This window comes from Nesoenas mayeri (assembly GCF_963082525.1).
Source record: "Nesoenas mayeri genome assembly, chromosome: 1".
Lineage (NCBI taxonomy): Eukaryota > Metazoa > Chordata > Aves > Columbiformes > Columbidae > Nesoenas > Nesoenas mayeri.
Window position 1 is genome coordinate 4,205,258 of NC_137541.1, and position 16,377 is coordinate 4,221,634.

Genomic DNA, 16,377 nt, shown 5'->3' on the forward strand with positions numbered 1-16,377 from the left:
CATCTCCACCTAACCCATTTACACAATTTCCACGTCCTTCACCGAGCTATCTGTGAGCACAATTTTCCTCTAAAAAAGCCAGAATGAGGATGAGTCAACACACCATATTTACAAATGCTACAAATATTTACAGAAGCTACCAATTCATGCACTAATACAGTGTCTGAAGGGATAACCCTTATCTCTTCTCATGTATCTAGGAAATACTGAACAAAGGTACATGAATACTAGTTACATATAAAATATGCCAACTATCATGTTTCTGTACTCTCATTTATCAAATCTCCGGAGACATGGACATCCTTCCACCTTTTGATCCTATTTAAAAATCCACATAACTACCAATTTCCACCAAGTGAAGTCTTTCCTATAGTTCACTGAAACTGTCCTACTGTACTGAATTTCACTAAATTAGCCTTCAAAAGATAAAGCTGCTGCTTGGAAACCAAAAATATTAGACACCAAAACATCCCATGAAATTTCTCTATGAATTGACACTGGCGTAGGATCGAAATGCCCAAGGAATGACAAGGTTTGTTTTCTCAAAACTATTTATTCCCAAATCCTGAAAAAGGTCTACTGATCTACAACCACTAACAAATCCTGGAGACAACAGCATTTGTCAGAACATTTCATTGGGTTCAGGGTAAAAACCTTTAAAGGTTCTTGGACTTCACATGTTCTGGCTGTGCCTCATGTCAACCAAATCATAGAGCTGTTGCATATTCTACCACTTGCGGGCCATGAGTGCTCCATGGTGCTTCTCCTCAAAAGGATACAGAATTGGAGAAGGATGATTTGACAAGGACTGCAGGAGCTTTGCCAGATTCACAGGCTGAAGGGATGGTGGGGAAGTTTTCATTCATAGACTCATGGAATCACACAATCATTGTGGTTGGAAAAGAAATTTAAGATCTCCGAGTCCCACCATTACCCCAATTCTGCCAAGTCCACCACAAAATCATGTTCCCAAGAACCTCATCTATGTGTCTTTTAAACCCCTCCAGGGATGGTGACTCCACCACTGCCCTGGGCAACCCGTTCAATGCCTGACAACCCTTCCTGGGAAGAAATTGTTCCCAAGATCCAATCTAAACCTCCCTTGGTACAACTTGAGGCTGTTTCCTCTCATCCTCTCACTTGTTACTTAGGAAAAGAGACCAACACCCTCCATGCTCCAAGCTCCTTTCATGCAGTTCAGAGATCAGAAGGTCTCCCCTCAGCTCCTGTTCTCCAGCTGAACCCCCCAGGTCCCTCAGCCGCTCCATCACACTTGTGCTCCAGCCCCTCACCAGCTCCATTTCCTTCTCTCAACTTGCTCCAGCACCTCAAGGGCTTCCCATAGCAAAGGGCCCTTGTCCATATGCTGGAGGTTCAGCCCAACACTGCGAGCAGGTCTCCTACACCCCCTTTTTAAAATTAAGTGGTTCACTACTCCGTCAGTGTTGTGAGCATTTTTTTGCTGACGTAAAAAGGGCGATAGAAAATTAGCTTTAGTAGTCAAACTGTTAAAAATCCCCAATGCAAGTTCAGGTGACAAAGAGACATTTTTCCAGTTCACTGGCAGATAAACAGCACCAGAGTTTACTAAAAAGGTCAGGCAAACTTTTCATAATGTAACATAACAGTAAGATTATGATGATCTGGCATTGCAACAGAACCTACCAGCGCCTTTATCCCAAAAGCATTACTGTGTGTTACCCCTACAACAACGCTGGATAAAATGTTACTTTTACCATATTATTCTCTTGTCCAAGCTTAATTATTCAGCAGCTAATTTAACCACTGTCACTGATTAATTAGAACAAAAGAGCCAGAAGTAGAACAAGCACAATACAACAGAAAAACAATACAAAGTTCTACTGGAATCTACTGAATGTTTTTTAAAATTCCTTGTCAACAGACATTTCCTTTTAGCAAATTGTTTGTGAACAGTTGATGTCCCAATTAGAGAAACATCTGGAGTCTTTGTTTTTGAATTTACTTCTCAACATTTGAGATTGACCTTTTCCATTTCTCAATCAGGTTTTATCCAGATCTCTTCAGAGAAAAAGAACACACCACTGTTGGGTTTGCAAGTACGGCAGCCACCAGTCAACCGCACCTCACTAAGTCACCAAAACCCTGGACCATGTCTTGGCAGTTGTTCTTCTGAACTTCACTGCAGACCACATTCACACAGACAGTCCTTCTAGAATGTCATTTCTGAAGCACACGCATTTCTTCACACTTGTTGGGTGGGGAAAAATTTAATGAAATAGAACAAGGGCAAGTGTAGAGTCTTACGTCTGGGCAGGAACAACCCCAGGTTCCAGTATAAGATGGAGAATGATCTATTAGAGAGCAGAGTAGGGGAAAGGGACCTAGGGGTCCTGGGGACAGCAGGGTGACCATGAGCCAGCACTGGGCCCTTGTGGCCAGGAAGGCCAATGGTACCTGGGGTGGGTTAGAAGGAGAGTGGTCAGTAGGTCAGAGAGGTTCTCCTGCCCCTCTGCTCTGCCCTGGGGAGACCACACCTGGAATCTTGTGTCCAGTTGTGGCCCCTCAGTTCCAGCAGGACAGGGAACTGCTGGAGAGAGTCCAGCGCAGGGCAACAAAGATGCTGAAGGGAGTGGAGCATCTCCTGTGTGAGGAAAGGCTGAGGGAGCTGGGGCGCTGGAGATGGAGAAGAGGACACTGAGATGTGACCTCATTCATGTTTACAGATATATAAAGGGTGAGTGTCAGGAGGACGGAGCCAGGCTCTTCTTGGGGACAACCAGTGATAAGACACAGGGTAATGGGTTCAAACTGGAACACAAGAGGTTCCACTTAAACATGAGAAGAAACTTCTTCACAGTGCAGGTAACAGACACTGGAACAGGGTTCCCAGGAGGTTGTAGATTCTCCTCCTCTGCAGACATTCCAACCCACCTGGACACCTTCCTGTGTAACCTCATCTGGGTGTTCCTGCTCCAGCGGGGATATTGCACTGGATGAGCTTTTGAGGTCCCTTCCAATCCCTGACATTCTGTGATTCAGTGTGTCTATTAAGTTCATCTCTTCTTCAAAATTCTCCACACATTCACCTCAGTCTCCAGTAGTTTTTTTTTTTAATTCCCGTATCTTGCTTCCTCTCAGCCCAAGACCCTTCCCATCTTCCATTTGAATTTCTTGACCTTCCATTGCACTCTGTAATTTTATTTTTCCCCCCTCCAAAATCCCTTTACAGCGCCTTTACTGTATCAACTCACAACTCTTCTACTGTGTCTCCTTTGCTCCCATCCCAGCGTTACCCTGCTAGTGGCAGGCATGAGGAACTCGAGGAGAAAACATTTGCTGCTTCTGGCACTGTCGATGCTTCGCGTCCCAGCCAGGCCTCCCAGGCTCTGCACAGGCTCAACTGGATCAGGCAGGATCCCAGCAAGGAAAGGAAATTAATCCCGTAAAAAACAGAGCTACCCACACTGGTTTGTGCAGGAAGAAAACACAGTGACCCCTTTTGGACAGGAGGGTTCTGTTTCACTGCAGCCTGAGCTAGTCAGAAGTACACGCTAAGTGGCTACAGAGTAAGAAGTCAAAGAAAAGACAATTAAAATTGTTGTGCCTTCTTTTCTATGGCTGTTCTTCGCTTTTCCAACCTCCTTATAAAGCGAGACCAAGGAAAGGAAGGTCTAGCTGTTTATCTTCACCGTATAGTCAATAAGAGAGTTGAGTCCCAATTACCCTTTGGTGTTACGTCACACACCCCTCCTTATCATGAGGAGGTTATGTGGTGGGTAAACAGCAAGAAAAATGGTAAAACCCATGGTTCAAGGCTAACAGAGCAACACAAGCCCAGCCTACAGGACTGGACCCTACAAGACTAAATCCAGCTTCAACATCCCATCAGTTAAACATCCAAGTAGCCTCAGGCAGTGACAAAAGGACTAGGACTAAAAAAAAACCAAATCAACTTAAGAGGAAAAAAGCAACTTTCAGAGATGTAAAATGTAAGGACAATTTTACATTTATACAGCTCGTATGATAGAAACCAGAATATCACGTTCAGGTTTTGTTACTGTCCATTTTGTAAAGGATGTTAGAACCAGCGAGCGCATGATGTGCACGGAGATTTGAAGCTACGGGAAGTGCCTTACTGTGTTTTGTTTCTTTTTTTTTAGCTCAGGCTACTCGTTCTACTTGATTACAACCTCTAAACACCTTTGCCAGGAAAAATGGCAATATTTAAGTGTTTCTTCATCTGGTAGGGAAGGTCACAAAGTAAGCTACGACAAGAAACTGCAAGAATATAAATGGGAAATACGTTGTTAAACTTTCTTTTCAAACAGTTGAGGAAATCAACTCCTGAATTCATAAAAAAGTGATGAAATCTCAAACATCTTGTACCTTCAAGAAGAGACTGCAAGAATTTCCTCTGACAAACAAGTAACGAATTCAAAACACAATTACCACATGGAACTTTAACATTTCACAGTATACAGTAAAACGAATTACATAAACCAAAGGTCTTGGACTTTTTTTTCTGGTTACCTCTTATAACCCAAGCTACATTCATTTCAGAGGTCTCATACGTCAAATACTGAGCAAAACAGGCCAAGGAAAATGGCTCGAATACCATGAAAGCTCTCGGGATTGCGTGGCCTCTGGCAGTTACCCCTGTCCTCTAGATTTCTGTCTGCTACTTGTCCACTCCTACTCACATTTTTGACAGAAGCTAAGAAAGAAAATAAAAAATTTGTTTCTGAAGCCCAACACCAGTATCAGGTCTGAAACCTTTATTAGTCAGTCTGGTTGTTCACTCCTATCAAATCATTTAACTCACATTCCACCCACTGAACTGATTTTTGGCCGATCAGTCTGCTCTTGAGAAATAAACCTTTCCCCTCCAGTAATCTTAACTGTTCTAATTCACATCCATCTCACATCTTCCCAATGGAAGCATTTCAAAAGTCTTCAGAACTCGAAGGTCTGAATTTTGTGGCTCTTACTGTGTGCTATACATCAATGTAAGTACTTCAGAAGAATTACATTTTTCTGTGCAACAACTCATGTATTAATAACAATACTGATGTTTGCAGGACTTACCTCTTTCTCTGTATCCCTGGATATACAGGTCCACTGGTTTTCCTTCACACTGTACGCCCAGAAGTCAGCCAGATCCTGAGTTCCATCCCAGCCACCAAACAAATAAACAGTTTCTAATAAAAAAAAGAAAGGAAGAACATGTTAGTTTTATGTTAAGAAGGGAATGCCTTTAAACAGGCTAATATTTAAAAGACGCCTGTAACAAACAGATTATCAGAAGGGAAATTGAAACCAATTCTTAAAGCACTGCTCCTCCTCAAATGGAACCAGTCACCAGGACGAAGAAATGTGGTGTGGTTTAGTAATGGAAATTCTTCAGAGTGATAGGCAGCCAAATCTTCAGGAGTCGTTTTCTATTTCTGCATATACATAAGAGGCAAATCCACAGCCTTCTGCTTAGAATTTAATAAAGACAAATGAACAATACTTAGCATTTTGGATACTGTGTGTTTTAGTTTATCAAGGACATCCCAGGTTATACCCCATTGGGTACAAGATCTGTAGACAAGAAAGACTTACAAGACAGTAGCAACAAAGCTTTTCTGTTTAGTACTTTCTTTGAAAAGAAATTCCACTGATGAAATCCTCTTCAAGGGAAACACCTGGCAAAAAGTAACTTACCTGATGCCACAAAAGCACATAAGTAGAAGAGTTACAGTTTTAAGTCAGTGTTTCAGGCCCATCTTTAGACCTTGTTAACTTAAACCCACAACTCCTTCAGGCACAGCAAGTTCAAGGGCTTCTCCAACTTGCAGATAAAAACTACATGAAGCCTCTGAACATGGGAAGCATTTAAGGAAGAAGCCTCTGTTCTGATCTGGAGAGATAACTAAGCTGCTCCCATTATAATGAAATCACTACCTGGTCTCAAATGCTAAAAACTCTTAATTTTTAGATTGCATTAAAACCCAACGCAAAGCCAAGTCCAAGAAGAACAAGCCACCTAAGTCTTGCAGAGCTTTGAAAAACTCCTTTAAAATCCACAAACCAGTTCTATTATGGACGTAACGGCCAATTTTTAATCCAACCCCAGTTAGAAGCACAATTATAAAATGGGAATAGTCCCTGACCCTTACCTACCATCAGGATAGTGGTCATCACCATGGAAAGGTTACCCTGGTTCATTAACTTTAATTACCCTTCCTCCTGGACTCAGGGCTCTCAGTGTTCCCTGCAAAGAGCAGGTCCCTTTGTGCGCATAAATTCTCACAGCTCACAAAACCCACATTACCACAACAGCTTCATTGATAGCCGAGAAAAATAGAAAGATTTGGCACCAGCTAAGTATCCTATTGGGGCCTCGCCAAAACGTCATGCCCGCCTGGAAAGGCTTTGTTGTCTCCGATGAAATTTAATAGCAAACCTGAACGAATCTGATGAAAACTCAGATTTCTGAAAGTTACCTAAAGCGAGCTGACAGGTTTAAGTGGCGTGTAAATGCGGAAAGAGGAGGACGGTCGGACAGCGAGCGCAACCCATGAGCATCAGTGATAACACAAGAACACTGTGCCAGACTTAATTTCCCCCCTGATGTCAAACTGAAAAATCAGATGAACTCAATGCTCCATCACTATCTAGACTCTGAAGTCTTACAATTTATTACAGAACTATATATCTATTTTTTTATAGGAAGTTTCTATATTTTTAAAAGGAATATTTCTTAATGCATCAATGTACCTGTTGCTGGTAATGTCAAGAAAACATCTTATAGTCCTTCCAAAGTTTGTAATTGCTCTCCTATGGTATAAGGAAAGGGATGATGCTCCTCTGATTGGTACTTGGGGCCACATCTGGAGTGCTGTGCCCAGTCTGGGCTCTCTGATACAATAAGGATGGTGAGAAGCGGAAAGTGAGCTTAGTGAAGGTCACTTGTTTGGGGTTAATTTTTGGTTTGGTTTTTGTTTATTTTGTTGTTGTTGGGGTTTTTTGTTGCTGGTTTTGTTTTGTGCTCGGGTTGGTTTTGCTTCGTTGGTTGCGTTTGGTTTTTGGTTTTGTTTTGTGGGTTTTTTCTTTTTGTTTTCATTTGGTTTGGGGTTTTTTTGTTTGGTTGGTTTTCTTGGGTTTTGTTTAATAAAAAAGTCCAACTTCACTCTGTTCCCCAACCAGCATCACACATTCCGCTCTACTTGCCAATTCAGATTTTGTGGGGAGGGTTATTTTTTCAGAGGTCCAAGCAGGATAGAGCCAGGACACAAGCCCAGCACTCCCAGGCGTTGCCACAAAACCTGCACAACATATCAACAAACATTCAAAGGAGAGGCCAGACACAGAGAAGAGACCACAAACTTCTAGGCAGCAGGAGCGGGAAGCTCACGGGGAGCCCAACAGTCTCACATCAATATAACTATTCCTACTTCAGTACCACCAGGGAACTCAAGATGCAAGCAGAGCATCTTGCTCTGGCAGAAGGAAGGATTCTTCCTTTGTATCCAAGCAATATGTAACACAGCAATATTGCTGCTGCTTTATTAAAGCAAGTCTCTATTCTGCTTTAGGGACAAAACTATCAAACCTACCTGCAAGGCAACAAGAAAAACACGGAAGTGGTTATATTTACCCAAAGCTTTTAAAAGCTACATTTAGAAAATCGAATTTCTCCTCTAGCATCCTAACCTTATCTCCTTTACATTTACTTTTAAATACAAATTCAACACTTAGAATTAAATAGGTTCTGTGAATGTATCTGAACTGCTTGCTCAGTCAAGAATGTTTCTATAATGTTTGAATTCTTTTCTGCACTTACTCTCTTGAAGACCAAAAGGTACCAGAGCAGTCCACAAATTATTAATGTATTTCCTGTCAACCTCTCCACTAAGTTCTATTTTTCAGAAGAACATGCAAAGCAGCCTTTTCCAAGCCCTGCTGAATACCAAAAATCCTGGGATAGTTTTAGTCTAGGCACAGATATATTCTTGAAGTCAGCTCTTTAACTTCTGGTAACACCTCTGTGTTGTGAAATCCTTGGGGGGATTCTGGTACAGCATGTCCTCTTCATCTGATCAGGATGTTACATTGCAAATTGACAACCAATGGATAGAACAAGGGGTAATGGGTTCAAACTGGAACACAAAAGGTTCCACTTAAACATGAGAAGAAACTCCTCAGTGAGGGTGACAGAACATTGGCCCAGGCTGCCCAGGGAGGTTGTGGAGTCTCCTTCTGTGCAGACATTCCAACCCACCTGGACACCTTCCTGTGTAACCTCATCTGGGTGTTCCTGCTCCATGGGGGGATTGCACTGGATGAGCTCTCCAGGTCCCTTCCAACCCCTGACATTCTGGGATTCTGTGAAATTACTAAAGCCAGGCTGATCGAAGATGCATGAGCATCCCTGCTTCTACCTTCTAACGAATAGGCACAATTAATACATTTCAATCCTGGTGATATATTTAACATAACATATTGGTCATATGGTATTTCCATGTCTCTGTTAGAACGAACAGTTGTCCATGAAATGTGGAAGAAGCAGGAGAGGTTCAGGTTGGACATGAAGAAAAGATTCTTCACCCACAGGGTGCTGGACACTGGAACAGGCTCCCCAGGGAGGTGTCACGGCCCCAAGCCTGACAGTGTTCAAGAAGAGACTGGACAACGTCCTCAGACACACAGTGTGACCTGTGGGGTTGTCCTGTGCAGGGACAGGAGTTGGACTCGATCCTTGTGGGTCCCTTCCAACTCAGCACATTCTATGATTCTCCCACCCACTAGCTGAAGACAGCTCCGAGATCCTCCCACAAGCCTTTTCTTTTGCAAGCTGAACAAAACCAGCTCCCTAAGCATCTCCTCACCCATCATGTGCTCCAGCCCTCAACCACCTTGGTGGTCCTTCACTAAGCTCACTTTCCACTTGTCACCATCCTCCTTGTATCAGAGTGCCCAAACTGGGCACAGCACTCCAGATGTGGCCCCAAGTACCAATCAGAGGAGCATCATCCCTCCCCTTATCTTGCTGGCCACACTTCTGCTAATACATCTAGCAGGAGGTTGGCCACAAGGACACACTGGTGACAACCATTCAGCTGCCTACCACCCTGCAAATTTTCCTTCCATGTACTCAGTCCCCAGCCTATACTGCTGCACACAGCTGTTACATCCCAGGTTTAAGACCCCACACATGCCTTGGAGAACCTTGTGGGGTTCAACCATGTCACCCATCAGGGTCCCTTCGACTCACAGCCCTAGTCTAGTTCTTCAACCACTGCTCTCTCAAGTTGCCACCAGCCCAAATTTGCTGAGGGCATGTTTGAGAATCAGTGTGTCTACAACTAAGAAAGACTCATCACAGAAGTAAAAATATATACATATATATCTCAAAAGCCTTCTACAAAAGGACGTCACTTCCCTGTGTAGTAACTGTAGATTCAGCTATCTGCCAGCAGTGTTGTCCACTTTGTAAGGAGCACTTAGAGTACAACCATAAAACCAGACCCTACATTTTCTCGAAGTACCACAGCACTCAGTTTCTGGACCACAGGTGAGTGTAGAAGGTGGCTGAATGTGAGATTTTTCAGGCTAGGGCTGGTCTGGGCAGGCACAGTCTCCCTCTCAAATGCAAAAGCACTGTGAATTTGAGTAACCTCCAGGATTCAGCAGCTGTTTGTGTTTCAGATCTTAGAAGCCATCTGTGTTTTCTTTTAGAGATCTCTTCATCTTGTACACAAGTCCTGTCTTTAAATATCTTACAGATAGAGATGTTTTCCCCAGGCAAAACAGCATCCTTCATGATGTCTGCTGCTCTCACTTCAGCTTTTCCATCTTTCCATGCTGCTTTGGAACCAGCCTCATTGTTTCCACTGTGTTGCCCACATATGCTATGGGCCCACTGTGCCCTCTGCTCTGAATCTGTTCCCCACCTACGGATCTGTTCTCACTCTAATAGAATGAAGGACGCAGAATTCCTTCCTATGAAAAGCAAAATAATGTACAGCCAAAATCTCAGAGTAGTTTCACTTCAGTGAGCAAACTGAGGTAACAACAATAAAGACCATTTCACTAATATTTTATTTCCAAAAAAAGTATCGCTTGCCAAAGAGAAGAGAAATGCAGACCAAAAAAAAATGATCCTGGCTGCTTAGCTATTATTTCTAAAAGTCTCATCAGAAAACTTCTGAAGACTTTATCTCGATGAAATAAAATATGAACATTTGAACAAACAGGATAAAAAAAATCACAAAATATTACTTTTTAATAGAATGATTTCTATATAGTCTACAATTCTGTTACCAAAATAAATGATATGGTTTCACGGACTACACTGCATTCACATAAAATTGTGTCTCCCCTCTAAGAGCTAAAGAGATCAATTCCACCTTAACTATGGAATTATAAACACACACAGTGCACATATTCCTCTAAAGAACAGGCGTTATTCCTCAGAACTTGAACTTGGCACTCCACGTTCCCATTCCCACATTCTTCCAGAATAAGCATTGGTATTTTGAAATGCGTGCAGTATCTGAATTATAAAAAGGCCTGTGAGGGCAGAATCAAAGTTCTGTTAATCAGGGTACCAGTGCTAAATACCTACAACCTCATCCAAAACTGCATTAGGGCTTAATGCACCTGGGAACAAAGTTCTACACACTATTTACTACTTCAATATTTCACTAGGGCCTACATAAAGAGCAGTATAGCTGTTCACAACTGACACTGAGCGCACTTAACACTGTGTGTTCTTGTGTATTAGCTTGGGGATTGTTTTCACATATGACGTTTTAGAAACTTTTGTTTTAATCTATGGGATTTAGGTTGTGACCGCCCAAGTACTTCCCCTTCCTTGCAGGAAAATATAGAAAACTCTCCAGCCTCCCATATGGAAAACTCCATAAGACACATAACTTGTAGGAAAAAGCAAAATAACATCAGCTTTCTGTTTTGATTTACAGTCTAAAGCTTTAAAGCACATAACAGCCCTTTCCAGCTGTAACTGGGAATGTTTCTGCACATGCATACCAAAACCAAATTCCTAATTCTGCCACCCAGAGTCATTCCAGTCTGAGTGTTAAGGTAATTAAAAGCATGAAAGACGCTGAGAATCAGTAACTCCCCAATTGTTTTTATATATAGAGGGAGATATCAGGCTGCATTCTCAGCTCTGTGTCCCAAAATGCCTATGCTTTCATTTCAAACTGCTTTCAGAGTTTTTCCAAGCACAAAGAACACAATCCTTATTCTAAGCAAGCTGCAGCAGGGATTAAGAGCGTGAACATGGGATGGAAATGAGCTGTAGCACAAGTTAGTGGTTGCCAGCTGAGAACCCAGAATTGCTCCTTCAGTGGCTTTCAGCCTATTCTAACTGGAAGATAAAACATGGAAAAAGAGAGTTTAGACCAAGTTGAACTATATTCTACCTGAAACTTAGAGCATGAACAGTCTCAGTGACTCAACACACTATCAGTAACTAGATATCAACTGATACCAGCCCATATCCTCTAACAGCAACACGTGTGCATCCAGCAGCCTCGGTATTATTAAAAACTTTACTAAACCTAATAGAAATAAACTGGTATTTCTGTAGTCAGCAATAACTGGTTAATAACTGGTTAATACTTCCTTGAGGTTAATAAAGCAGAACCATTTATAGTCCAGTTACAGCTACAGCAGGTCTGGATATCAGCAATTAAGATTTGCTTCCAACATGTATGCACTATGAAACTTCAGAACCTCCTTATGATTTTGATGTTTCGCTTCATTTCTAAAAAGATTTAAGCCGGAGAAAATATTAATTTTTGAAAAGGACCTCACCCCTCAAACAAGGAGTACAAATTGAGCGTATTTTTCTTCAATTGCCAAAGGCTTCCGTAAAGAAAAACAGCTCAACAAGCGTGTGGGTGAGGAAGGGAGGATGTCTTTGAAGAAAAGAGTACGCCACCGCTCCTTTTTCCAATAATACTAGATTTGCTCACGGTTAGCCAGGGAGCTTTATAGCTCCAGCCTGTAAAACACATCCCGACATAACTGGCTGAATTCCCACGGGCTCATTAAACACTACCTGTATTCAAAAGGAAAACTCCAGCCATGAGCAACAGCTGATTTTAAGAATAACAGCAAGAATTTCCCCTGGCCCGTTTATGAGCCGAAATAAACAGCAAAACTGATAATCTCAAAAACATTTAGGCTTTTACAAGCCTCGGTGGGCCTGGAAGCAAAACTAAAAGCAACTTCCAAATATCCCACAGAAGAACTTTCTGAGAATATCCCACTAGCACAAGATAGAGCTGCAGCAAGAAAGGACTCGCAGTTCGCCCCAACTGGAACTCGGCCTCTGTAGATGCTCTCCAGCCACTTTTGTGCAAGAAAAACACAGTGTATATATATATCGATAGATAGATATATATGCTTTTGACTGCCTTGTGAAAGCCAACTTAAGTCAAAGGCAGCAGTAATAAGCTTACTAGGACTGAAGAAAACCAATAGGAATGGTAACAGACTCACACTAGAATGAATACGTTATTTTCAGGAGGTCTAACGGACTATCCTTTCCAAGTTGACAAGCCTCATGTTTCTTCCTCATGCTTGTCAAGCAGCCACTGTCTATTTATTCACCGAGGCCACTAGAGAGCGTTCCCAGCTGCTGTTGCAGGCAAACACCAGCGATCCCCCAGCAGCATTTTATTCTAATACTTCTCAACCTCCTCAGACCTCCCCCAAAAAAAAAAGTTTGCTTTCATATACAAAATCATTCAAGTGCTTCCTCTAGAGCAGTAACTACACCCTGAGTAAAAGCCAAAGACTGCAACTACTGCTGCATTTTTGCTTGTTCACTATGACTTAGCAAATTACCCTTGAAGGTACCAGCCCGTCACATGCTTCGGTCCCCGTCCCTATGAGCACAACGGATACGGCCGTGATAATTTTTTGCCAACTCTTTCCATGCCACCCTATATTCCTCTCTGCTACTCAGCCCCCTAAACTTGTTTCTCCTTTCCTAAGAACAATCTTTTTACTCATACAAATCATTTACTCAGCAGACATATTTTAGCAAGGAATGACGTACCACCGAAATCTGATTAGATAAAAGCAAAACAAAGATACAGAAAATTACGGAGAACAACAATCACCAGAACTGTTACTTATACCCCCCCACCTTCTTTTCTCTGCAGGCTTGTTGAAATAGAGGCTGAACCATTCTTGAAACTGCTACAGGAAACATTTCTGTAAAAATGTCTAACAAATTATATTTAACCGGAGTTTCTTGCACACTGTGGAAATAAGAAACCGCTCCAACCAAAATACAAGGAATGTTTCGACACAGATCTATTGCTTGAGCACCATTCCAAAGAGCACAGTGTGTAGCAGATACGAGAAATTATCAACCCTAATTTCTCTTCTCTTGTTTAAGCTCCTGTTCGAAGAGGGTAGGAGGGATACAAAAATTAACAACTATTGTTCTTGGTTTCTTAGTTAAGACAAGACAATGACTAAGGCATAACAGAGAACTAATAGGGAAGAAGGGGGGTGGGAAAGGCAATTGGAACATAGATCTGGAGAGAATGCAGAGTATTTCATCCAGCTCTTTGAAAGTACAATTTTTTCCTCAAATGCTGAAATAAGTCTCTGAAGAAAAAACACATTTGCACACTGATCTGAAAAATATCTGAGTAAATGATGAAGTTATTGAAGAAATTTAGCAGCTACTCACCTGTCTGAACATCTATAACCATCTGATGGCCACCTCTCATCCCTGGTCGGCTGTCTTCCCCATCACCTTTAAAAATGAGGAAGAGAGTCTTCTGTTATAAGATTTTTAAACCACAGAATGATAAAACCTCATGTATGGCCTAAATATTATACAGAAACAGAGCCACTCACTAATTCACCATTCTTTAAACATTAGCACATCACTTCTGCCAGGTAATATTCTTATAAAACTGTAGAGAGTTTTATATTTCATTATCTCACAACCAACAGTACAGATAGCTAAAGTGAATACTCCACTGCAACTGCCTTGGAAAGGAGCTTGAGAGCTCCTGAAGCATCCAGGTCCACACAAATGATGTACTCATAGGATGGAAGCAAAGAGGTAGTGGTATAGTTATGGCACAGGTAGCTCCGCACCAATGATTCCCACATGTAACAGAATTCCAACTGTCCAATTAAAGCAGCTTTCCGACCACTTTAGGTATCTTATGCATTCAGGAGAGGTGTCATCTCTGGGAAGCAACATTAGAAAGGTAACCCACATTCTGCTGGAAATCTGCTTGTATTCATAGATAACCCTTCCCGAGAGGTTTGGGGACAGTGCTCCACATTTGGCAATTGTCACCTTGAATCCTACGTTTGCTGTATGACAGTGATTTTTGTGCTCTGTAGTCAAGGCTGCCGCTACGAGTTTCCTCTCAAGGCAGAAAGCAATGGAAGAAAGAGATTCTGCAATTTAGATTTACTGTATAACAGATCAAGATTTCAAAGATGCATCCCAAATTTAAAATACTCCCTGTTAAAATAATGCCACTCTTTGCTGTACATTTAAATTGACTCCATACATTAAATCCTGTCATACAGGTAACTGCTCTCATGCTTAACCTATATTCTTGTTTCTGAACTGATTAGCTATCCTTGAAGTTACAGCTGGTGTTCATGTAGTGTTCCTTACTCAGCCTTAAATTAGGTTGCATTTTACTGACTTGGCAGACAAATGCAAGTTTTTCATAGATTAAACCATTTCCTAGAACAACTCTAGGAGAGTTGGTTTTCTCACTCAATATCCTCAAAGGAACCAATATAAAATATGGCAGTACACAAGTTATATCTTAAGAAATGTCCTTACCTTTGGTGCTTTTGGGGATGATCTGCCCCCAGCGAGGTTTGTATTCTTGTTGACTGATATACTGATTGAATAAGCCATCTGCAAAATAAACATTTTGCTATATAAAATATTTATACTTCCATTATAGCACAATAACTTTCAACATAGGTAACTTCAACTTAACTCAATCCAGGATGCTACTCCAAAGCCTTCATTTTAAGTAAATTCTCTACATATGTCAGTTAGTTTGTTAAACTTGCTAATGAACTAAACGTGCAAGTACTAAAATAAAAAGAATACTCATTACTAGATCAATCAAGAATCACTCAGTTTGCCTGCCAGGTCATGCCAATTGTCTATAAATCTCCAGTGTGGTGTATTTAATTAAGAACAGAATCCCTCCCCCTTATTTAAGCAAGAGGAAAGTTGCCAGCGCATGTAAAACTCAACCGTTTTAGTATATGTTAAGTTAAAACTAGGTCAGGCAGCATCTCTGGAGCTTCATCTAAGAGGAAAAGAGAAGAAAAGCAGATTGTTTAAATGCTACGATATGGGACAACCAAGTACTGGATGAAAAACAAATTAATAGTTTACATTCTCTTCAGAGAGTTAAGCAAGAGAAACAGAAGACGCATTAGGTCACTGGCCAGATATGCCAACTGCGGCATTTCGGGAAGAAGCTTTAACTCCAGCACCCCGTCCACGCTCTCCTCGAGCCTTCCTCTCTCTTCTCTACACCTACCACATTCCATCTCCTCAGCATCAAGAGGTCAATTCCTTGTTCTGCGTATGTGTCAGTAGTCTATCACACAGGTTAATTTTTTTTGAAGAGGAGATTCAAAACACCCAGGACTGCTCTTCAGTCTGAGAAGGACTCAGGGAGCTTGTTGGTGGTGTTCTTCAAATGTTTCCTCTCAAAAACAACCTACCTTAACTTCTGCAGGCACAACAGACTATTAGCTGGCCAAACACCAACCTCTTGACCACTGCTACATCCCACCCACCCACCATCTCCAGACACAAGCTCTTCATGACAAGTGTTTGTTCGGCATTTATGCATTATCTGAAAAAAAACAGGAGTTCAGACACCTGGTTTACATCACTAGTACCAAGGTAACTACCACAGGCAGATTGAGGACTGAAACGACAGATTTACATGGTTTTGTACCACTGAGACGTAGGATGCACATAGGGGTCCTTAATCACGTAACACCCAACAGCTACGCTCTTTGGTAGAATGGCACCTGGCAAACTTGCTCAGGAATTAGTTTTACATGCCCCAGCAGAGAAAGGAAAAACAAAATTACTAAGTTGCACCTAATACTCCTTAGTTCTTCCGATCCCAGTAATTGCAGCTTTGAGGTAAGAATTGAACAGATTATGAATGCCTCTATTTATAGAAAATCCTTTGGTAGGCATACGGACAAGAAAATAATCCTTACTGCACGCATCCCTATTTATTTACAGAAAAAGTAAACCACACTTTTTTTAGAACCACAGAATCATAGAATGTCCTGAGTTGGAAGGGATCCGCCACAAGGATCACAAAGTCCTAACTCATA

At 41.6% G+C, this 16,377-nt stretch overlaps 1 protein-coding gene across 7 annotated transcripts in view; it reads right to left on the reverse strand.

Moving 5' to 3' along the window:
- Positions 1–16,377, reverse strand: part of MKLN1 (muskelin 1) — a 106,830-nt gene that overhangs the window by 48,657 nt on the left and 41,796 nt on the right. For all 7 annotated transcript variants that reach the window (XR_013922540.1, XM_080350146.1, XM_080350145.1 and 4 more), the window contains 3 exons: positions 14,837–14,914; positions 13,709–13,774; positions 5,068–5,180 (listed from right to left, as the gene is read on the reverse strand). Coding sequence is in view for 6 of the 7 variants with exons in the window: in XM_080350146.1 (XP_080206272.1) it covers positions 5,068–5,180; positions 13,709–13,774; positions 14,837–14,914 (257 nt within the window). In the remaining variant the exon portion in view is untranslated. The remainder of the gene's footprint in view (positions 1–5,067; positions 5,181–13,708; positions 13,775–14,836; positions 14,915–16,377) is intronic.